The sequence below is a fragment of the Ips typographus genome, linkage group LG6, assembly GCF_016097725.1.
Source record: "Ips typographus isolate SLU linkage group LG6, UJ_Ityp_2.0, whole genome shotgun sequence".
NCBI classification, from domain to species: domain Eukaryota; kingdom Metazoa; phylum Arthropoda; class Insecta; order Coleoptera; family Curculionidae; genus Ips; species Ips typographus.
Window position 1 is genome coordinate 7,911,514 of NC_138427.1, and position 24,153 is coordinate 7,935,666.

The following is a 24,153-nucleotide window of genomic DNA, read 5'->3' on the forward strand; positions in this document are numbered from 1 at the left end:
TTCGTTGATGAATATTTATGTATATTTCAGACGGTTTTGTGGGTTACAAAAGTTGAGAGTAACAAAAAAAAGGAACACACACACAAACATCCTCTCGGCCCATATGTTTTACTGTTAAATACGCACCAGGAGTTTAAGTGGCTCGACTGTCAATCTTCATTGAAAATGGGAGAATGCCCGCATTATGGACCATCTGTATGAAAGATAAGAAGCCTTTCCGCCACTTGAGCTACAATGAAACTCTATATCTACATCACGTGTGTGTTGTCTGTCCCCTATTCATATTGTTTTATACGTTTTAGAGACACGATCATACCTTAATTGGGTTTAACCCATAAAATTAACGAGAACTACTTCGATTGTGGTTATTTATGTTGTAAATGTCAAGCATATGTGGAAAATATTACTTACTTTTAATTTTGTAATGGGTGTTCCAGTTGTGTAGTACACTAAGACGATGAGTATTTGGCCATAATTAATATTTTATTTAGTGTGTGTGTAGTTTTATGTATTTTTATGCCAATTTGGTTAACCGATCTAAATATTTAAAATTTAGAAGTTGCTTGATTTTGGTAAAGTTTGCTGATTATAAACGGTACACAACATCCTAAAGATTTCCATTAAAAAGGTATACCGCTTATTTAGTTTTGTTAAAGCAATATAGCCATTCTGAAAACTGAGGAATTTTGGAATCGTAAAAGCCGTCTTAAGAAGGCTGAATAGACCTTCTAAAAACGGAAATTTTAGTTACCTAACGAGCCTAAACAAGCTTAAAGTGCTTTGGTACCTGGTAACCAACCATCCCAAACTGTTTTACAGGTCTAAAAAAATGCTTTAAAAAGCTTAGTCACGTTTTTTTACACCCGATGAATATAACTAGCTGAAGGTATAATAAAGCTTAATAGTTTTTCTGTCAAAAAACAGGGTCTCAAAAATACAATAACGTTAGCCTTATACAGGGGTTGTTGAATAACACAAAAACGTCTTCACAGTAAATTTAAAACCATAAAATGCCCTACATGTTTTGAGCTCAGAAGCAGAGATCATCTTCGGATCTGATCTTCAAACCTGGGGTTAAAGCAATTCAAAAACCATACAGTTTTTAGGATAAAACATTTCAAAAAACCATGTGATGTGAAAAAGTAGGGTTTATAGTAGCGATGCTCCTTTAGAGAACTGAAAATGATCCATTTGAATCTTGGCCACGAAACCAAACGACTGCAAATGGTAATAATCACGTTTTTATAAAATCGAAGAAGTTTCAAAAATGTTTAAGCATTTTCCATGCACCAACGGTCGCATCGAAAAAGAGAATAATTTACACAGATTTACGGACTTAAATTGGTTAATCTGAATAAGTTTCACAAGAAAATGTCAGATACAAGAATGACTAACTATAATATTTAAAATGGAATATTTGCATTGTTTTAATACAATCCGGTTGTTATCAAATTATCTAAAGAAAATGAGTATGTATATTAGAATTAAATACTTACCTGTTCACCAATTTCAAAGTAATTCCGGAAGCAGAAAACAATCTTTCAATTATTTTGTAACATTGTTAGATACATAGAGTGTTCTAATTTAGATGTGCTGCCACTAATCTAACAATTTTGGTAAAATTTTCATTGCAGAATAAATTTAAGAAAAGGAGTTAGTATATGGGAGTGAAACTGGTTAACTTACATGTTTATATAACCACATTGAACGGTTCCAACAATTGTTTTTGAAAAATAGAGAAGAAACTAGCACCTTCTAGAATCTTAAAAAGTCACCTGGTGTATGTAACAATTTAGGGGTTAATAAGTTAGTCAAAGCAATTCGAGTTATAAATATTTCCAAAAATCCAAAGTGAGCTAGATTTTATGTCAATTTGTAGCTATGGCATTAGTTTCTTCATTTTAAGACAATAGTTGTCAAACAACCCTATACATTTTCGGCTAAAAAGTCAATTATTGTGTCATTACTACAATAGTAAAGTTTTACTTTGTATGGTTGTTGGTTAGGTTAATGGGTATATAATTGGATTTTCTTGGTCTTTGGACAAAAATAAAAGTCAAATATTCAAGCAAAATGAAATGCTTTATTAAATACACCACTGCAATAATACACGCTTTTAACAAACTGATATGACTTATCAAACATCATACTTAAAATATTTGGACTTATTCAAATTCCTTAAATAATAATAAATAGGTATAAAATATATTAACGAACAGAGGTAAGGAAAAGGTTTCACATCCATCGAACAGGTCTACGGTTGGACAAGTCTTTTGTTCATCAGACTCGTTCCTTGAAGCTCAACGGCAGACCGGTTATCTAAAGACAATTTTACCTGTCTTATCTTCAGGTTTTCAAGATATAAAACCTTTTCCCAAAAATGTTGCGCCCTTCGTCCGCTCTGCTCAATAATGCGTTTCGAGGCCGCCGTCAGGTATTTTTTCATTAACCGTTCGTTTTTGTGAAGGAAAGACCCTTATGGAATGTATCAATATATAAATGTGAATGTACAGGGCCTTCGCATCAGATTAGCTAAAGAAAAAGTACTAGACCAGCAAACGAAGTGGCGCGAATTATTATAGAGTTCTAAATTGACCTGAACTACTGACTAGGCACACTTATGTTTATATCATTAACAAGAAACTCGTCTATATGAAAAAATAGAAACTTCCAATCAATAAAATAAAACAAATAAAAAAATCGTTCCGACCTTGGCGTCGAACTACAACTGTTTTTTTTTTCAAATTTTTAAAAATACTTTATATCGATACAACATATAAATTATCAAGATACTTTTTAACAGGACCAACAGTGTATACATGGAATGCGGATAATGTGCTTCAAATTGTCAAGTGACACCCGTTTCATTAACATTCTAATTATTATTATATTACAAAATAAACATCTCAATGATAGCTACATGATTCTGTATATCTGGACCATTAAGTTTGTTGGTGATCCTATTGTTGGCAAACTGGGATTAAAATGATTGTCATTTAAGATACTGATGATGGTAAGGAGTAAACAGAATGCTTTTGTGAGTAGATGATATGCACGTTTCGTCTCGTTGTTACTGTGAAGACGTGGTGCTGTTACATATACTATCAACTTACAAAAATGTTACATATCTGAAGGAATTGAATTTGCTCCAATACAGATCCATCCAGCTAAAAACGAAAACATCATTAGTCGGGACCACAATACTAATAACCCGGAAAAACCTTTAATGGGTAAACGTTACCCAAGGGTGACGGATTTGCTGAACTTTGTGTTTTCTTAAAATATTAACTCGCCGAAAAGTTATTATGGGTCGAGTGAAGTTTAACGCTCTACCGGATTTTACGAAAAGGCCACTTTCCTAAACTGTTTCAGAGTTATGAGTTGGACCAGTGTTTTGAGTGAAAAGTTAAACATAGTTGAGAAACCGAGTGTTCTAGTAGTATCAGAAGCTCAGATTTAAAGAATGAGTTTCTGAAATGTGTTAGTTCCATAACACTCTGTATATAAGTTCGGGCAAAATTTTGAGTTACAAAACTGCATTGATGGTAATGCGTAACTGTTTTTTATTATTGTGTGTAAAAATATATTTGTATATTGAAAATCATAGTTTTCTTTTCCAGCTTCTTAGAAAATAGTACTTTGTTGGATTTTTGATTCAAAAATATATGGTGCATAAATAAAAAAGTAAGTGTAACTAGAATATTAAAAGATATTCTATATTAGCTCTTACAGACTTTTTGTTCTTTTTCAGGGCAAATAAATGATTTTCTACAAAATGTTTTACCTTTCACGTTAATTAATGCCACACTGACAACAACTAATATCTTTGGTATTATTGTCTTGTACCAATAAGCATTTGGAATTAAAATTTTAAATTCATGAGACGGAATATACAACCAGTTGGCATTGAAAAATCTTTAGACCTTTAATATTGAAACCTTTTCTAAACCCTCTTCAGAATTTTTGAAACGGTCCGAACCTAAAACCAAAAAGGACACTAATGCCTAGATAGGTAGGTAGCATACCAGATTTTTTCTTGGAAGACTTATTTGACCTAAGTTATGCTAAAATTTTTCATTGTTTAAGATCGGAGAAGTGAAATTTTTCTTAAAATAAGCTCGAGCACTAATTTTTGCCTTTATTTACTCTACCCTTGTAAGAAACTGAGACACATAAGTCAAAATCCTGTAAAATATGGTGATTAAATCAAAAAACTCAACAGCTCCAACAATACAGTCAAGCACTGTTTCACAAATATTGTTTGAATTAATAAAGTGTTTCCGGGTGTTTTTTTTATTTGGTCCCTACTAAAAAGCTAACAAATTACGCAAATATCGTGTTTCAAAACTACACACACTTTACCATTTAATAACAGTTTTTCGATTTAACAACTTTGAAAATACTTTCTGCATTAATCAATGTGCCAACAAGTGGAAGTTTTTAACAGTTTTTATTGTCCACTGCCGCAATTTTCATTAAAATAATACATATGTTCGTACACGTGACAAATTGCCAATTTTTTGGCCTAAACTAATGATTATCATCGAAATGTCCGTTGTATTTTTAACATCTGTGGGAAATCTAAAACTAGTGTAGGTGTCGAACTGTGTTGATTAATAATAATAACTGTTAACCAGCGTGTGCATTTTTTTATTAATAATAAAAAGCGCATGCAGATCTAGGCCATCAAGCGGTTACAACGTCACAACTGGCCATTTACTATAATATAGGCCACTACAAAACAGTTTTTAAAATTTCATTGATTCAATTATGTATGTAACAAACGTTTAGCACAAAAATATATTACAATATATTGCCTTAATTTTTTCTTGCTAGTAAAGTAGATAAAACAACGCATCAGTCTTAATAGTTTTAAGAAGAATTTTTGCTGGCTACACGGTGTACGTGAAGGAGGCAAACACTAATGAACAATATATAGAAGCAGGAAAGCACCGCTACATTTCAAGACACGAACAGTTGTAGAGCTCGAATCAGATGAGAAAAGGCCACCGCATCATCAATGACGCAGTTTTTAAAACTATTTCTTTCTCCTTCTACAGTTGCCGTCGCATTAGATATAATCAGAGGCGTCCTATTAAAATATTCCCGAAAATATATTGTTAAGCGGTCAAAAAGCCACTTGGCAACGTAGTACGGTTTTTACTTGGACACAATTAAAACAGATGCGGCAGCGGCCAGGTACATTTGGACCTTTTATATGCTTTTACTAGCCGGCACTCTAAACGGTGTTGCCAAGTTTAAAAAAATGTAGTGGCGGACAGGGAGACTTAGGGGGTTAGGTTAGGTTCCGTTTTAGTCTGGTGTTTTGGTTGTATTGTTGATGGTCGCAGTTGAAGTTCACATAGTGTTATGAATAAAAAACGTTATTTTGTCAAAATGTCTTTCAAAAAGGTTGGAAAGAAAGGTGTTATCATATACAGCCAAGGCCGTGAAATCGTCAGTAACGTCTTACAATTTATGAAGAAAGAAGCAGAAGGAGTTTCCATTCCTTTGAAAAACTTGTTGTCTTTTATTTTCTTTATTAAAAACGACGAAAATGTTTCATTTTACTGATAAAATAATAGCACGCCACTGACTGGCTGCAACAACTTGGAAAGTAACGAGAGCAGCAATATTTAAAGCGAGACGTACAGAGATCGTGACATCATCGTTTGATGACGCCTGTGGCCTTTTCTTAGCTGATTCGAGCTCTAACAAACACCAACACACATATTTTACATTTATATTTGAACAAAGTTTTCATTGGTAAAGAGTGAACCATCAACGAAGGCTATATAAGATCACTTTGACTAGTTTTGGAAGTTGTTTTTTAAAAACCACTTTAAGGTTTCTGGGAACAACGTTTTTGAGACTTGATAGGGGACCTAAAAAGCCACATAATAAATGAGCAGGAAATTTGGTCCCAGTAGAATATTGTTGTGGGGAAAAAATGCCGTTTTACTCAGAAACCTAAAAATGTAGAATGCAAACGCACAAAACATGAGAGGCACTATAAGCATCAGCAGTACAAAATAAACGTTGCTGGTCATTCACTCGTACTTAATAATACAATGACGATGTTTTAAGGTTTTTGATAGTAATTGGCGCAGTGGGTAGGATTTAGGCGCAGCAGTGGGTACCTCAAAATATCGTTCTCAAGCTATACAATAAAAGAAGCACATTATCAGGGAGCCATGTGAGAAAATGGCTTGGATATGTGTGTGAATCTGTTCAACACAGGGTAATTTCTAGGACATATAACACGCAAACTATTGCTATCAAATGCGTGATGTCTATGGCAGGAACATTAACGGACAAAGCAGCTATATGCTATCAAAATGGCGTGTACACAAGGGCCCGAAGTGGACTGATTTGAATTCGATCTTCCATTATTATAACCTTCCCCTGTTTTCACAGGCATTATAAGAGCACGAGGATTTAAACTAGCAGTTTCACGATTAAACCAACAATACAGCATCATTTTGAGTTCAGACCGAATTACAAACCAGTCTCTGTGACTAACCGGACCTGCTTAACTCGCAAACGAAAATTGCAAGTTTACTTAACATCATACATTTTCCCAAAAAATACCTTTTAAATTACTTGAAATTTTCTCTGGCAACAGTACTAAAAAACTTGAAATTTTCGTTTTGAAAGTGTGCGATTCCACAACAATGAAACATTAATTTATATTCGTATATCAGTCCTAACGAGTATCTAAAACTACCATTTAATAAAGGGAAAGAGGTTTTGCCTCTAAAAAACTGTACATCAATAGAGGCCCAACAACTGCCCAGCTTCGTTTAAAAAAACTTTGGATTATTGCTACTTCGCTCACAATAATATCCTCAACATCATCACAACTGACTTATCATTAAAACACTACTTGTACACTGACAAGCGCCTCAACAGTGTATATTATAATTCTAGTATTCTAAACACCAATAAAAACAACATTAACGACGACGTAGTGTTTGGCACTTGACTGTTCTACATGTGTGAATATACGCGTATTGTTAAACACATTGACTTTTAAATAACGTCAATAAATTCGTATTGCTTATGTAGTCTTAACGATATTAGTCATAAGTTTCGCGATATTTTTACAATGATGAGAAGTAACAAAAACGTTAGTGGTAGTTCTAGAAAAAAATGCATGAATGTTTGATGCAATTCAAAAGTGGGTGATAATTAAATTGCTGGCTCAACTGTTAAAAAAGCTCTTTAAAGGCTCAAAGAATAAACTAAAAACTGACTCTGAGAACCAACTGGGCTAATAAAAACTTCATGCCAAGGTGGGTATTTTGTTGTTTCTAAGTTATCGAACTTTAGAGATGTGATACACAAGAAATATCGGATTTTAAAACATTTTCAACGAAATGTAACAGATCACTTGAGTTAAGTTACAGTTAAACCAGCAAAACTTGCTGCATAGCTTTGAAATCAAATTGTTACTAACAATATACAGTTGATTTCACCAGCACTTCATTCAGATTTGACAACACTTTTTTGTTTTTCCATATTTTCGGAATTTCATGTTCTAATATCGAGGCATCTGGTGTTTATACTTATTTAAAGGCAAATTTCTACTAACTCTACAATTTCTACAACCTCAAATTGTTTAGGGCGCGTGTCAGTGATCAAGTTAAAGAACGAAACTGGCGCAGCTGCGGACCTGCGCAACCATAGCCAAGGACGCACTAAGCACATAAAAATACATTATGTATATATAATATATATTTTTGATATAAAACGACTAGATACGACATAAGCAAGATTTTGGTCGGATGCGTTTTGGTTCGCGAGATCCAGCCAACAAGCAAATGATAGAAATTAAGTGAATCTTAACAGTCAAATACACTTACAAATAACGTTTATACAATTACAACAAGTTACACGTTTGGTGTTTCGTTACGAAAATATCGAAAGTGGAGGAAGAGCACATTTGCTACGTTTAATCTCAAATGTTTTTGGGTTTTTGCCTGGTTTCTTGTGTAGAAAGAGAAGTAGCGGTTACTGTCTTTTGCTTTTTCTTTGAGTAAACTACTACTAATGTTATTTGACTTTCGTTTGTAGGGAGTACTATTTAATGTCTCTCTGTAAAGACTTCAACCCTTTCACTTACCTACATAAATAGTTTTTGATTCTTTTTTTCTAAATAAATTACTAGTTTAAATCCCAATAAAAGCTGAATTTAATACCAACTACTAAACCTTTTGGACCTTAAACGGATTTGTGGTTATGTTTGATTTAAACAATTTGATTATACATTGTTAGTAGCAGGGTAAAAAACATTAATCGACAATAACGTATTTCGCACACAGGTAAAAACCCAATAATTTCGTTAATAACAAAAAGCAGCCGTTTGATGGAGTTTTTTTAATTCAATTTTTGCAGGATTCGTTGAGACACAATACAGCCTGTTAATTGGTCTAAATTAACAAAGCAGCTGGTACGTAAAATCGATAATGCAATCACATAGCAGATAAATAATTATAAAAGGTGCAATAAAATATGCATTGCGGTATTTTGCAAATGAGTTTTGGTATATTCGAATTAAATGTGTGTTTGAATCGATGATTCCAATAATTACCCAATTTTTGATTCAGTATGTTTTGATTTGACAATTTTAAACTAAATCTGTTATATAGGAACTTTTAAAATGCTGAGCAAAGTTTCTCATTTAGTTTTGTTACAAGGTGTTGTAAAAAGTAGACTAATTCGTGTACTGAATAAAATAAATACTAGTTTTGAATTTGGACCACTGTGTTCAATATACAGGATATTAATTTCATACTTGCCAGATATAACTCATTATTTAGAAAATCAAACTAAATGACGTTTAGTTCAAAAAAACATGTGCGTTATATTTTTTTTATTAATTAGAACGATTAAAGTAGTTTCAATAATTTTCAATTACAACTCATTCTCACAGTTTACTTGCACAAATAAACATTTTAGAAAAAAATTAACTTTAAAAAGATAACAAGTGTCCAAAAATAACATTAAAATATGTTGGTGAGTTAATCAACCTTTTGTATTGTAAAGACACATACCAATTAACACCTATAAAGCTTAATTAAAATATCTTGATCATATACAGTGTGTCCAGAATAAAGAGGGCCACTATGCAGATCTTAAAAAACGATTTGAGATGCAGATTTGGTTAAATGGGAGAAAAGTTGAGTAATCATGGCATCAATTTAATGACATTTAGCAAAAATCGATTATGTATTTCTTTTTCGGTTTTTGAGATACCGTTGTCAGATTTTAATTCCGATAAGAATAGAATAGGGTCTTGATGTTTTCATGTTAGATTCTGAAATAATTAGACTCTTTATATACCAAATTCAATGATTTACTTATTCTATCTAATATTAAAATATTGACTTTCTTCAAATACTAAAAAAATAAAAATTGGACGTGTTCTAAGTATAATTTTATTAAGGCCATGATTACGCATCTTTTCTTTCATTTAACCAAATCTCTAACCATTTTCAAAATCATCAGTGGTTATCCTGGACCTACTGTATTATAGAAAACAATTTAGTATTTTTCAGTTTTTCAAAATAAACGTGAACATCCTGTATTTTTGTTGCTTTCTAAAAAATAGTCATTTTGTATTAAGATCAAAATTCAACCAGGAAAACCATCTACAACAGCAGGAACGATGATGTAGATCCATTTTCTGATTGAATTTTGATTTTAACACAAAATGATCATTTTTGAGAATATGTAGGGAGAACCAGCAGTAAGCCACATCAGTACTCGTACAGGGTACACTTCAACTAAAAAGAAGGTAGAACGGAAACGAGTCATCAAAACCGCTAAAGATGACAAACAAGACATGAGCAACAAGAAAGTGAAGAAGTAAAAAAAAACCACTAAAATCATTTCTGTAACAATGAGCAACCAGGCAAGAAACCTGAAACTACAGTACGTACATTTGAAGAAGTTGAAAACGGCGAAAGAAGAAAAAAGTTCTAATCAAACGAATTATCAAGAAGAAACAAGGTACGTAATCGTGAAGAAGTAACTCAAATTACTGCTCAAAAAGAATAGGAAGGCAAAAAGCCTGAGACTATTGTAGTAACTGAAGATATAAAGAAAATACATGAGAGAATACCTGATAAGGTATTAGGAAGGTAGAGGAAATTCCCTCTCTCAAAGGCACACTAAAAGCTCAGAAACCTGTTGTAGAGAAAACCTGAAGAAATCAAATTAAGCTCCGGTTGAGAAAAAACCATTATTGATTGAGGAACTGACTGAAGAAATCCAAAAGACCACAGTCGTTGATAAAAGACAAGTTACCAAGAAACGTGTTATCAAAAAGCGTAAAAAAACTCAAGAAGAAACCACGCAAATCGTGACAGTGGAAGACAAAGGAAAAAGCACCCCAAATTACAGTAACAGTAGAAGAACAACCTTTCGAAGATCTAGAAGTGGTATAGCCAGTGTACTTATACCATAAAGTTGAAGAACTATCTGGACAAGTCACTCAAACCACCATTGTGGACAGTGGAGTTAAAAAGAAGGTCACTCTAAAGAAAAGAGTCATAAAGACAAAAAAGGCTGCCAAAGAAGAAGTTACGGAAATGGTTACCTACCAAAGCCATCAAACCTGAAGTTACAATCACCACTGAAGAAGTGGAAAGAACCTCAGAAGTCCCAGAAAAAGTTTCTTCCAGTGTTCAAGATGTTTCCTTGGAAGTATAAGAGACTGTAGTTATTGATAAAGGTGTGGCCAGAAAAAAGATAACTCTCTACGTAAAGACAAAGATGGCAAACAAGAAATAACTGAAATTATCACTGTAGAAGGTAAACGTCCTGAAATCCAAATCATCGTCCATGTAGAACAACTGCAAGAAGAGTGACAGGTAATTGAAGAATTACCAGAAGATGTTCAATAAGTTACTGAGCTTGAAGGCGGTGAGGTGAAAAAGAAAGTGATATGAGAAATACAAAAAACCTGAGACTGTAGTCACAATTTCTGAAGAAACCTGTAGAAAAGAAGAAGAAACTTGAAAGCTTATTAGCTTATAAAATTTAGAACTAAAATCTTCTGTCCACTTTTTACAACAAGTTAAACGAAGATTGAAAAGATGTTCAGATTTAGAAATTTAAATTGTAGAATATAGGAATTGCATTATCTACTATCCTTTTAAAAACAGATAATTTTTAAAAAGTAAAAACAAATAGTCAAAACAAAACCTGCAATTCTTGAATCAAACTCTGCATTCTGCGTCTATTACCTCCGTTGCAAAGTGATAACGTCGGGTTTGGGAAGGCATTTCCGATAAATCACAGTCTGTTAAGAGGTTTTCCAATCACGCGCAACGGCTGAGTGTTACTTGGCCAAAACCAGTTAAAGTTCAAAGACAACTCTAACCGAGCTAAATTCATCATCGGTAAAGTGTTTTAAGTCTCGGCATGTTTTCGTGCAGATGAGATGTTACAAATTAAGAAAGTTGCCATGGCTAAAGTGAGGTGCACCAGTGTTGTTATTGTTTCATATATGGGCAAAGTTTTCCGGAAAATTGGATTCTTACATCCGAGTAAGGACCCACTTTGCCCGCTTTTTTCTTTTAAGTTCAGTACGTTATCTTGTGGATATGAAACTTCGGAACAAACTTTTCGTTATTAAAAAATACTTTCTTATTGTGAGCAAATGTGAACTGGCTGAAACCACTTCTGACGAATTTAGCGGTTAAAACTCCAATTAAACTGGTTTCGACATTACGGTCCACTTTATTGGATCTTTGGAATTGTTTTCCATTATGTAATATTAAACGAATATGATATTGCTTCTTTGCAAGCCAACGCCTTATAAATTCCAAAGGAACCAATCGTGTGGCAGTTACCGACACTATTATAGGAATAAGGTGCTCGTTATGTGGACAATGCGACATAGCGCAATTAACAGTGCAGAACAACAATGACTTACCAACATGAGCAAAATTTATAAAAATTTAATTCGCAAATCTTGAACGTTCCATGCAGCTAAGCAAAACTTAACTAACAAACTATATTATGACCGTAATACTGATGTTTATATTATATTATGATGGGTTAAATTTTAGTTAGCTAAATGGTAAGTAAATAAATATCAAAATACTTTTGTTTCCCTAGAAAGTGTTAATAGCGAACTACAAGATAAACATGTTATTAATTAGCCAATTTAACACACGGACTATTCAAATCATAAGCTGAGAGAACTGATGTGCAGTACACGAAGTCAAGAAATGCTACATATATATTTACACACTCCACCTGAAGAGTTCTGTTCCCTAGAGTAATTGACATGAAAGTTAACGTAACCTTTTTTTGAGTTTACAGCAAATGGCAAGAAGCTTGGTCGAGCAAAAACCACGAAAGTTTAGCCAAGTTTCCAATACAATTTGTGCGTCCATGGATATATGATAGGCAATTCATTTAGTTTGGAGTGCATCTTGTCATTTGCCGATTCAGTTGCATATATCACTAGAGTCGTTACCAGAAGAAATGTGTTGTTGATCAGTCTTACCGAAAAATATCTGTTTGTAATTGCGTTTTTAGAAAACTGAAAGCAGAGGATAACCTAGTCAAGTCTTAACACAATAAGTTTTTGCGAAAAGGCTACTTTGTAGAAAAAATTACAAGCGATAGGTGTTAGTGGTTGTAGAGACCAATTAATTCGGTACAAAGGAAAGTAATTAAAACTTCAAGCATGTTGGAAGTTAAAGCTAGCGGTAAAGGAAATTTTAAATTCAAAAAATTAATTCTGGTATGTCTGCAAAGTAGCATTTTAGCTAGTATTGATTCGTATAGGTGTTTGTGAGTGTAAGTTACTATACACATAAGTTAGATCGAAACGTTTTTACGCACTAAACAGTAATTATCCAACAAACTCCTATAAGAATAAAAAATGTCTATGTATAATTGTCTAAAGACTATACTAAAAAATATCATCTGCTAGCAATTAAAGATTATTATTATTGAAAAACCCACCCGTAATGGCGTCAATTGTCATTTTAAACAATTTCGATAACTTTAATGCGTATAAGTGAGATTTCCAAACAACAAGTTTTTAATTTCTACGTTACCTAACACTAATGACTATGATACGAAAAAATCACACATGCCTATATAACTATATACTATATAGGATTTGTTAGTTGGGCCCAGGAGATTGTTCGAATATTTAGTTTTATATAGATTACTTACACAAAAGCTTAATTCACAGAAAAAGTATTAAGTGTCACTTACGATCTAAGTATAAAAGTACGAGAAAATAGAGAGACTGCATCTCGGCAGTACCGTGCTCAGTGTAGCTTCTAACACTCTCACTACAAGCATTTTTCAAACATACGCATGCATGCACACACTTTTGCAACCTTTATCCCCACATTTTATTAAAGCAAATGGAATGTCTGAAATTTGTTCAACAATACACCAGGACGAGTCCTATTCAAACCACCTGGAGGATGTTATCATCACACAATCAAAAGGACGGAAACTCGACTTTTACAATTTACTCGTTAATCAAATTCGTAGTGTTTTTTTCAAAACTCAGCTATGGCCCCTTTCATTAAATACTTACTTCTCATTGGTTTTTTGTTTGGATAAACGCTTTGTAAATGTGTTCAGTTGCAATTACTAACAACACCATCAATCTAAACTAAAAAAAAACACACACAGCGACTCTAATAAAAAAGTGATGACAAAATGATAAGATGGGTGGGTGGGTACTAAAAAAAACTAATGGTAAACTGCAATTAATGGTATTATTAAGTAAAAAAGCATTTACAACAAAAAATCAAAGAAAAACAAAACAATGTACAAATTTACTTTAAGAACAATTTCACCGTTAAATTAATAATATAACAACAAGATTAAATTGTAAAGTTCTCATGGTCGGGCTGGGTTTTGCCAAACGACGATCGGTGAGCACCCGAACTGTTCGAGAGGAACAATAATTTGTATCAGAAATATAAATATGGTACATTCTAAACAATAAGCTAAAATAACAAATAACACCATTCGAGTGCACACCAAAGGCCTAAAAAAATGGTATATCCAGTCTTTACCAGTTTAGGAAATAAACACGTGCTTCGATTTAGCAGAGGTCAATAAATTCGTCCTTCGTCTCTCAATATAGGAACGAAGGTCGTTTTGCTCGAAACTCGTTAGCTTCCAGAAAAAGAAAATTATGATCAGAGTAAATAGTTTGCGCAAAAACCAGCCCAATCGGACATGCCGTATGTGGCGCTGAAATAAGTTTGAGATCTCTCAGTTCCACGGTTTTAATGCCTCCTTTTTTTTCTTTCGATAAACAATAACAAGTAAAAAATATAAATAATGCATAAATTATAGTAAAAAATGTCAGACGAGGCACCGAATGAGTTGTTTGGTCCCATTAAAGCAGACTGACATTAAGTACTTATCTGCGCAGACAGTTGATTTTGAAATAAATTTTTTGCAATCGAAAATATTGTTGAATTATCGAATACTTTCAAAGGTGAACTAACTTAGTAACAACAACTAGATCAACAGGATAAACTATTAATTCAATAACTCAAGAAATAATACTGATATTCAGGTCTTTTAATACCGCGGAAAAAACTGTGCCACAACCAAAAATAATTGTTGATCTAACATATCTGATAGGCAATTAGGGGACTATTAAACATGTTAGAGCATTCTTTCTTAGAAATTTAAACAGAATAAAATTGTTCTAAAGCAAATTGAACGAAATTCAAACACTTAAGTTCTATAAAAGATCATTTCAGTAACAAGTTCGCCTCGGCGATGGCAAATTGTGTTAAGTAAATATATCGGTAAACAACATAAACGATAAGGGGCAATGCAGTAATGGGACCTAATACAAACCCAAACAGTATTAACTAAAAAAAACTTAAAAAACACTAACTAAATAATAAAAATAACTAGCTACTAAGTAATAGTCTTGGAGTGCCCCGAAGCACGTGGAGCTTATTGAGTCTGGATAAGGAAGTTTGTACTTGCAGTACTTGGAAGTATTTGCTCATACATGACACCGAATAATACAAAGTTCCTATCCGACTGACACCATGTGCGGTCGCTATCTTAAACTTGGCAGCATCAACAAACAAATATATACTACTCTACTAACTAAAAAAATAAAAAAAATAAATGGTGGAGAAGTATTGCATGCACCGTATGTACACTTCTATTAATTTACTTGAACTAATTAGAAACGTAAATAATAATAAAAAAATAAAAAAAACAAAACTAATGAACTAAACATAAACAAAACGCCGACAACGGAAGAAGCTTACATTAGGCACGGCACGCGATGTTGTAAAAGATGGCGTGGTCGTATAATATTATAAAATAGATTTATCGATATTCTTATATCCAAATTCACGAATGAGGAATATAAAAATGGAACAATAAAGTAGCCCTGCAAATAAACGATTTCGTTCCGAAACAGAATCATTGTGGCCTATCGAACGAACTGTTCGATTCCGGGATAAAGTCGCCGAAAAAATAAAAAATAATTATAATCCCAGGTCAAGAAAATGCGAAGAAAAAAACTGGGCGACAATGCGACTCCGTTTGTTTACAGCGCTAAAAAAATACTAAAACAAAGTTTGTGGGGGGTGACTAGGGTCGCTAACAACGCGGCTTCCCGCAAATAACAATGCTCTATTTCTAAAGACATTCACAACATACACGCATATTAAAATAGATCATTATCATATCATAGGATGATGCTCATTATTAAGATTACAACAACGGCCCAGGCACCTCGATGCTTGGCTTAACATGTCTAATTTCAATAATATCCCTGTTTTAAAAATTGATAATTTGGTCAATCAACATTGGTGTCGGGTCGTCATAAGCGACACCCGCGTCTGCTCCGACTCGTTTGAAACGGTAAAATATAAAAATATCAACATCGAATACAAAACTATTACAATTCCAAGTATTGTTAATAATTTCGACAACTAAAATAATCAAACGTTAACAGACCAGCAATCCGACCATTCCGTTCAAAAATGCGTCAGTAAAAAGTGTAGGGAATGGTTGCAGCTGGAAACCCTGTCGGGGCACGTGATGGCAACGTCGCCTATAGGCCGATAGGGGGCACCTGCACGTAACGGTAGATATACAAACGGTAGTCCTTGCTGGCTAGTACCACGGAACCATCATCCATAAGAGCAACGTCAAAGCATTGAGCATGCTTGACTTTGCTTTCAAGTGCGGATACCAATTGTCCGTCTTGAGTAAAAATTGTTAAATTGAAGTTGTTGTGGTTGTCGGCGATCAAAATTTCACCGTTTGCATTAATGCCCACTCCGATCGGATAATTAGTGATTCCCTCGCCACCGATTTGGCGCAAGTAAACGCCCTCGTAACTGAAAACTTTGACGCAATGGGCTCTGTTGTCGCTGATAAAGATTTCCTGTTTGTCATTGACTACAACTCCATTAGGAAATTCGAGATGTTTGGAGCAACCGAATTTCTGCAAAACCGTACCGGTCTGGTCAAAGATTATGACGCGCATCACTTTGCACTCTACAACGACGATGCGTCCTTTATTGTCTACAGTGACACCGCGCGGATGTTGCAAAATGTTCGCTCCGAATTTTCGCACAAATTGTCCGTATTGGTTGTAAATCTGGATTTGGTGTGTCGGCGACCTTTCCGTAACAATAATGTCTCCGGACGTGCGCACTACCGCCACTCGATTCGGGTATAGTAATTGACCGTCTCGTTTACCGCACTCTCCAAATTGGAATTTGAATCTACCTTCTTTGTCGAAGATTTGTATGCGGTGGTTGTTTGTGTCTGCTACGATAATATCGTTTTGAGCATTCACGGCTACACCACTAGGTTCGGTAAATTGTCCTTCCATAACTCCAAACTCTCCAAATTTACAATGATAGATCATCTTTTGTCTTTTAATTTGGCTTTTTGGTGGGAAAATTGCCACCGACAATTTAGAGGTCAAGTCCAGGATTGGGTCGCTGTGAGTTGAGGTGGTTAACGAGTAGGGATCGACGCTTCCATTCTGAAAGATACTGTCAGTGGTGCCACCGTTTGACCACTTTTCGTAAGGATTGATTCCATTGAGATTCAAATCACCAATAGTCGTGGTGGAGAAGGGACCTAAGCTGTTGGCACTGCTAAATCTTTTGCTCAGAATGTTTGACTCGAATGGAGATGTCGATTGACTGGAATTGGCAATTGTAAAAGGGCAATGAATGGCACCATTTAAGCTGCCCGAGCTTCCGTTGACGCTACTTCCGCTTGAGCTGCTTCCACCTCCAGTGGGTCTCGCAATAGGTGGTTGTTTGCTTGGACCAACAACGGTTTCAGAATTTGAGCGCACGTAACCAAACGTGTTACGAACTCCCACCTGGATTGCCTGGTAATTTGAAACGAACTCTAATTCGCAAGCAGACTGTACACTTTGATCTAAATTGTAGCTTAACAAACTTTGCAGTTTAGCATCCAGCAGTTTTCTGAACATCAAAATTTCAACTACGTTTGCACATTTGTTTAGTCTCTCTACGAATTCACAAGTTTTGTATATCTGATCGACGGTTTCTTGTCCTTTTTGCGTGGCCACACTCAAAGAGATTTGTTTGGCCGAATATACGCTTTCGAGTTCTTTAAGTAGTTCTTGTTTCCGCTCTTCCAGCATGGAACGGTAAAACTGGAACGTTTCGTTGATTTCATTCTGAGCTTTATGGTACTGCACTTGCAGACGACTATTTGCATGTTCTACGTTTTTCAGTATGTTTCTAATATCTGTGGCTTTGACTTTAGCTTCAGACACAGCATGTTGGATTGCTTCTATTTGTTTGGGGGCAGCGTCGCTGATCAATTCGTATTCATGTAAATTTACCGGGTGCTCCAAAGTCAAACATTCTTTACAAATTGGCACTGAACAGGTCCTACAATAATACTTAATCAGCTCAGACTTGTGCCTCGGACAGATCATACTCTTCGAGTCACCGTTGGTCATATTGCTACTATTCGAAATAAATCCGTTTTTGGGTTCGTCTTTGATCTCGGTTAGGCTCAGCACGCGGTGGCCTTCAAAACAATGCATAAACTGATGAGCCATGAGGCAATTGGAGCAAAGGAAATTGGCACAATCAACGCAGCGCGCGACCGCGTCGAGTTTCTTATGTTTGCAGCCGGTGCAACGTGGTGTAACCGGCTGGAACGGTTCTAATTGATCTGCGAATCCCAATAAATTGTTCAAAATACCTTCTATCGATTCGGTGTTGCAACGCGGGCACACTAACTTGTTACGTTCGAGACAGAGATTGCAAAACGTGTGGAAGCAGGAGAGTAGCTTCGGGTCTGAGACTGGTTCTCTGCACTGTTGACAATGTAGCTCTGATGGATCGCTATCACGATCTACGGAATCACTGGCCGGGGGGAAGAGCCGCTCACTGATAACGGAGAATCCTCCAATGGGGAAAGGGAAAGGTAGTCCACTTGATCACCAAATGATCCAATCGAATTTGCTCGTGGTAATGACTCTAGAGATGGTGTCGGTGATGCCATCTTCAGTTACCCGTCATCCCTGCAAATAACAAAACATTTGTTAGACAACAAATTCATTCACCAATATGTTTTTTTTTTATTAATAGCAACTTTAGGTAAAGAACATTTTCTGTTAATTCTGTATGCCGCATTTCCATAAAGAATCTGTTTTCAACCAATATTGTTGTCAAGAAGAAAAACAAATATAGATCTGGATAGACACAGTAATATTGTTATTATTTATGTTAACTTTGAAGACCAGAACTAGTTGAATTTAATCTAATGTACATTACTGCCACAGGGAAAACTAAATAAAATCCTATTCAAACAATGCTTCTTGTTGAGTAAATTACCTAAAATTTCATTATCTAACTATGTATAATTTTAGAACTCTCAAACATATAAAATTAAAATTAAATTTTCGTTCTAACAAAAACTGAGAAAACTAAAACCCTCGGTAATATGATAACGCAATGTCTCGTTTTTAAGTTAGTTTTCTATAAACATGCTCTGTGTTAAAATCAAGCTAAACTTTCAAAATAGAATAAACTTTGATGGGATCGTTGTAAATGAAAAATTGTCTCCGTAAATAATTAATAACTGTACTTTCAATTTATTAATTGCACTAGGGGTAATCAATGGAAAAGCTTAAAACTTCAACCATTAATTACGAAGTGAATGTTCGTCTTTATATTTAGAAGCCACATTAAAATAATGAAATTGATTAACCACAAACGTTACAAAAAAAATATCCGTTAAGATCAGACCTTCTACTTCCTCTTCTTCGATTAAGCGTCTTGAAAGTTGAATATGATTAATAAAAACTGTATAACTGAAAAATGACAGGAAGGAGTTCCATTCTGATGCATTGGCAGAAATTCGCGATTGTTCAAACATCTGTCTGATCCAAAGAAAAAAAAAAACGTTTCAGTTTGATCGATTGACACCAGCCAAAATATACACCGGAGACTACACGTCCGCAGCAAATGATCGTCGACAGGCGCCGGTTCGTTAAGTATTTTATATCCTCGTAACCTAACGTTTGTGTAAGCAATGGAAATGTCGAATATATCTATCATTTTGCGTGACAAAAGCGTGTAGAACGAGGGAGACAGATAATGCGACGTTGGCTTCGTGCTGGAAAAATTTTGCGCTTAAAGGGCATCGAACGGACAGACACAATGTTGCCCGGTTGGAGTTCATTTCTAAACGGTTATGAAAATTTATAGAGTTGCTCTAGTTTAAATGAGAAGGAAAATTAAGATGTTTTATTAATGAGACTACCAGTTGTTTGTACAGAATTCAAGTGACATTGAAAAATTGAGAGAAAGATAAAAATGTGTGATGTACCAAGAAGATTGTATTTCAAGACAGAATCGTAAAACCGCAAGAAAAAAAATTTACGATCACACAACATCAAAGTCAAATTTACGTTTCATACCAGGGTCGTTGTCGACGCACTTTTAACAGTTCACCATAAACACAACTAACAGAAGTCTCTGCATATATAATTATTTATAGTTTTGACTAACCACACCGATATCAACCGGTGCAAAAAATCAAGAGAACACTTTAAAATTGTTTTTATCGAAACTTAACACGACCTCGCCAAAAACACTCTACTAAACAATGGCACATCGCCAGGTCCCGAGCTGCAGGGCACGTTTTCCCTTCAACAATCCGAAAGTTACTGAACGGCAATCCTGCAGGAAACAATTGAACGATGAATCAGAGGAGGAGAACGGGGGTGGGGGCGGGCGAACAGGAATGGTCGACGGACCCTTTCTTGAAATGTTTAACTGAGGGGGCTGTTGCTACAACCATGGGGAAATCCATCTGCGGAGGGAAGTTTCCGTGAGACATAGGGGTGCTGGTGTTTTTTTTCCTTATTATTTCATTGACTCTGTCTGGCAGGGCTAGACCTGAACGACGTTGTTGATTCAAAATAAGAATGCGGCAAAAAGGATTCTGATCGATTATGTTCATGATGGTTTAGAAAAAATAGTTGTGGCGTTAGTTTTGTAGCTGGCGAGGGTCAGTTAGGCTGAAGTAGCCGTAAGTATTTTGACGCCTATGTTCGATCGGTTTATGTCTAGAAGTGTAGACGTCTACTACTAAAACCAGTTATAATGTAGAAGTTAATGGTTGGAAGACAAAAGTTATTAAGTTCATCGCCTTCACATAATAATTGTGCATTAAACTTCATCAGGGGTAAAACGATAAAATCCAATAATATAAAACAATCATGGTTCGTTAGATACTGCACACTTGTGAAAATGGTGCAAGATGATTGAACATTTTCTGCTTGAAATAGCTGCAGTTTTTCTTGGAACAAATACAAAATAACAACCACAATATAGATAACACACAATTGATAGCTCCACCTTCATATGAACTACTATACAGTCTTGTAAAATACGTAAGTTTACTAACAAATAATTAAACACTCACGTTATCAAAGATTCAATATAGTATTAAAATCGAAACACAAAATGACTAGTCCTTTGTGCTTGAAACGAGGGGCCTAAAATATGCAGACAATCCCTATCTTGGCTGTCTGAAAATCGAAATAAAAGTAACAGAAAAGGTAAAACAGAGGGGGCACATCCTCAAGCATTCATAAATTTTAATGCCGCCCTATCTTAGCCGCTTTCGTGGAAGGTAAAAATGCCAAGAGGATGGAAGGTGGTTGGCCGGAGCAGGGCCGATAACATGCCGCTGTAATAGTTCAATGTCGATCTTCTATTACATTTTACACTTGAATGTACTAAACTCAGTACAATCATTATAAAGCTACCAATAGTTGGGCTGATATTAAGTACAAAGTGCTGAAGAGAACACCCGATGATGGGTCTTGGTTCGGCGTCCGAAGTAACCCGTGGGGAAGGCAGACCGCCGCCTAATTCCTTTTTTCCTTGTGAGCGTAGACCGTAGAGGCATTGCCCCTTTAGTTCAATAGCAATTCAATCTTGAGCTTTTATTGTTCAATCAAGTTTTTGTTCGATAGCGATTACAGGGAAATTACTCTTGTTATAGCCGTTTCAGTTCGGGACTTTCCTGAAAGAAACTTCGTTTTATTACCCGATTAACTGACACGGAAAAGTTTTAAGTGTTGGTTCAGGACGACGTGGAAGACGTACCTGTAAAACTACTTTAGAGAATGTATTTCTTTTGTGACAGATTTATTATACCACTAGTCATAAATCAAAGCTTTTTTGCCATTTTAATAAAATGAGTGTCATAGTTTAGGAGATTATGCGTGGAAAACTATTTGTGCAGTTACAAGCGTGGGTGCGATTGAATTAATTTTTCAGAGTGTTGACTAAAGCACCTAGCCTGTAATAATGCGGTTTAATTAATTTGCAGGATAATGGATTGAAGGAGAATTGAAATAACCTGTGTTGACAACCTACATACGTAATCTTTTGTTGGTTTGCCTTGTAACTATGTAGTAATTGAATCATGCAGGTTTATTGATTATATAAGCAGCAACTCGTACTGTTTCCAACACAAAAACAACGGTTTTTGTAGGTGGATTTTGCAGGACATATCGAAACAGATGTAATCTCTAAAATTCAAACACGTGGACAAAATTTCCACATCTGGCTTATTAAACTTTCGAATGGAATCATTCGGTTGCGGCGCTCGATGCCCAAGTTATTCAATAAAAGCCCCCCAAACACCGCTATCGTGGGGCAGGTGTTACTTCGAAAAAGAATGCAGTCGTGAAACCAGATTGTTTTCGTTTAACCAGCATTTTCACCGCCTGCTTTTAATTCTTCTGGGAAGGGTTACGATCAACATTGTATCGCTCCCAAATTGTAGCACGTACCCGAACAAATACGAGTTTTTTTTGAAACCGACGGTCTAGTTTAATGTGGGGGCTTCCATCAGCTGCTCGATATTACTTAGGGACGATTATGTAAATTTAGTCGGTGGCAGATTGCGGCTAAAGCTGCATATTTAAAAACATTAAACAAGAATCGTTCAGACTAGACTAACATTATTTTCGTTCTGCTCCGCCTTTTCAAGAATTTCTATATGCTTAAAAGCTATTTTTAAGTATACCTCTTGTTTGCTCTAAATATGACTTTCTGGAAAAGCTTACAAGGCCACTGCGTTTCACGGTCGCTATTTTGTCTTGGGAGGAATTAACCCTGAAACCAGATGCGGGATGCAGACATATAAATGCCAACGATGAACGTATGTTTAATATCATCCAGTGCATCTTCTTCTTCAGGTGCCGTCTCCGTTTCGAAGGTTGGCAATCATCAGGGCGATTCTTATTTTGAGATCGCAGCTCTAAATAGTTCGTTGTTATTGCCACCAAACCAAACCATTCTCTAAGGTTCTTCAGCCATGAGTTACGTCTTCTCCCCACAGATCTCTTTCCTTCGATTTTTCCTTGCATAATAAGTTGCAATATTCGATACTTTTCCCCCCTCATGACATGTCCCATATATTGCAATTATCTGGCCTTAATTGTCGTAATAACTTCTCTCTCCGTTTCATCACCCACGTTGGTTATTCTGTCTACCCATGATATCCTCAGTATTCTTCGGTATACCCACATCTCAAACACTTCCAGTCTCCTCATTTCGGTTACCTTCAGCGTCCAGGCTTCCATCCCATAATACAGTACGGACAGCACATAGCATCTCATTAGTCGTATTTTCAGTTCCAGGTTTAGATCCCGACAGCAGAAAAGCCTTTTCATTTTTATAAATGTGCTTCTGGTCTGTTCGATTCTGATTCGTATTTCTTGTGAGCTGTCGTTGTTTTCATTAATGGTCGTGCCTAGGTATTTGTATTCTCTTACTATCTCAATAGGTTGATTGTTTACGTGTATCCTACGAATGTCCTGAGTTGTTTTTGTCATCAACATATATTTTGTTTTGTTTATGTTCAGTGATAGTCCATATTCTTCGCTTATCGTGACCATTCTATTAATTAGCGTCTGCAGATCTTCGTATGTTCCAGCCAGAATAACTGTATCGTCAGCATACCTCAGATGATTTGTCATGCCGTTGATCTTAATGCCTATGTTCTGATCATCAAGTGCCCTATTTATTATGTCCTCCGAGTAGAGATTAAAGAAGATTGGTGATAGTATACACCCTTGACGAACACCTCTCTGTATTTCTATTTCTTCTGATGTCATATCTTCGTACTACTGCTTTTGACCATAGTATAAGTTTGATATTATTCTTATGTCTATGAGGTCTATTCTTCTCTTTATTAATGTTTCTATGAGCAAGTCATGCCTCACTTTATCGAAAGCTTTATTGTAGTCTATAAAGCATGTATATATGTCTTGATTTATATCTAGGCATCTTTGTGACAGGACATTGAGTGAAACTAGCGCTTCCCTTGTTCCTAGGCCTTTACGGAATCCAAATTGTGTATCGCCGATGTCTATTTCCCTGAATACTCTACCATGGACTACCTTCAGCAGGACTTTCAATATGTGAGCCATCAAGCTAATGGTACGGTAGTCAGAGCACTGCTTGGCATTTTTCTTTTTTGGAAGAGTTATAAAAGTTGATAGCCACCAGTCATTTGGTATTATTCCTGTTCTATATATGGTATTGATTAATTCTACCAAAATATGAATCCGGTCTTCCTCTA

The 24,153-nt window shown here is 35.4% G+C and overlaps 1 protein-coding gene across 1 annotated transcript in view; it reads right to left on the reverse strand.

Annotated features, from left to right (window-relative positions):
• Positions 1-13,749: 13,749 nt before the first annotated feature.
• The window catches only part of LOC145730222 (protein brain tumor-like), an 82,997-nt gene continuing 72,593 nt past the window's right edge, over positions 13,750-24,153 (reverse strand). The window contains 2 exon segments of the mRNA XM_081981319.1: positions 13,750-18,420; positions 18,423-18,565. Of these exon segments, the coding sequence (XP_081837445.1) occupies positions 16,091-18,420; positions 18,423-18,546 (2,454 nt within the window). The 5' untranslated portion in view covers positions 18,547-18,565 and the 3' untranslated portion in view covers positions 13,750-16,090.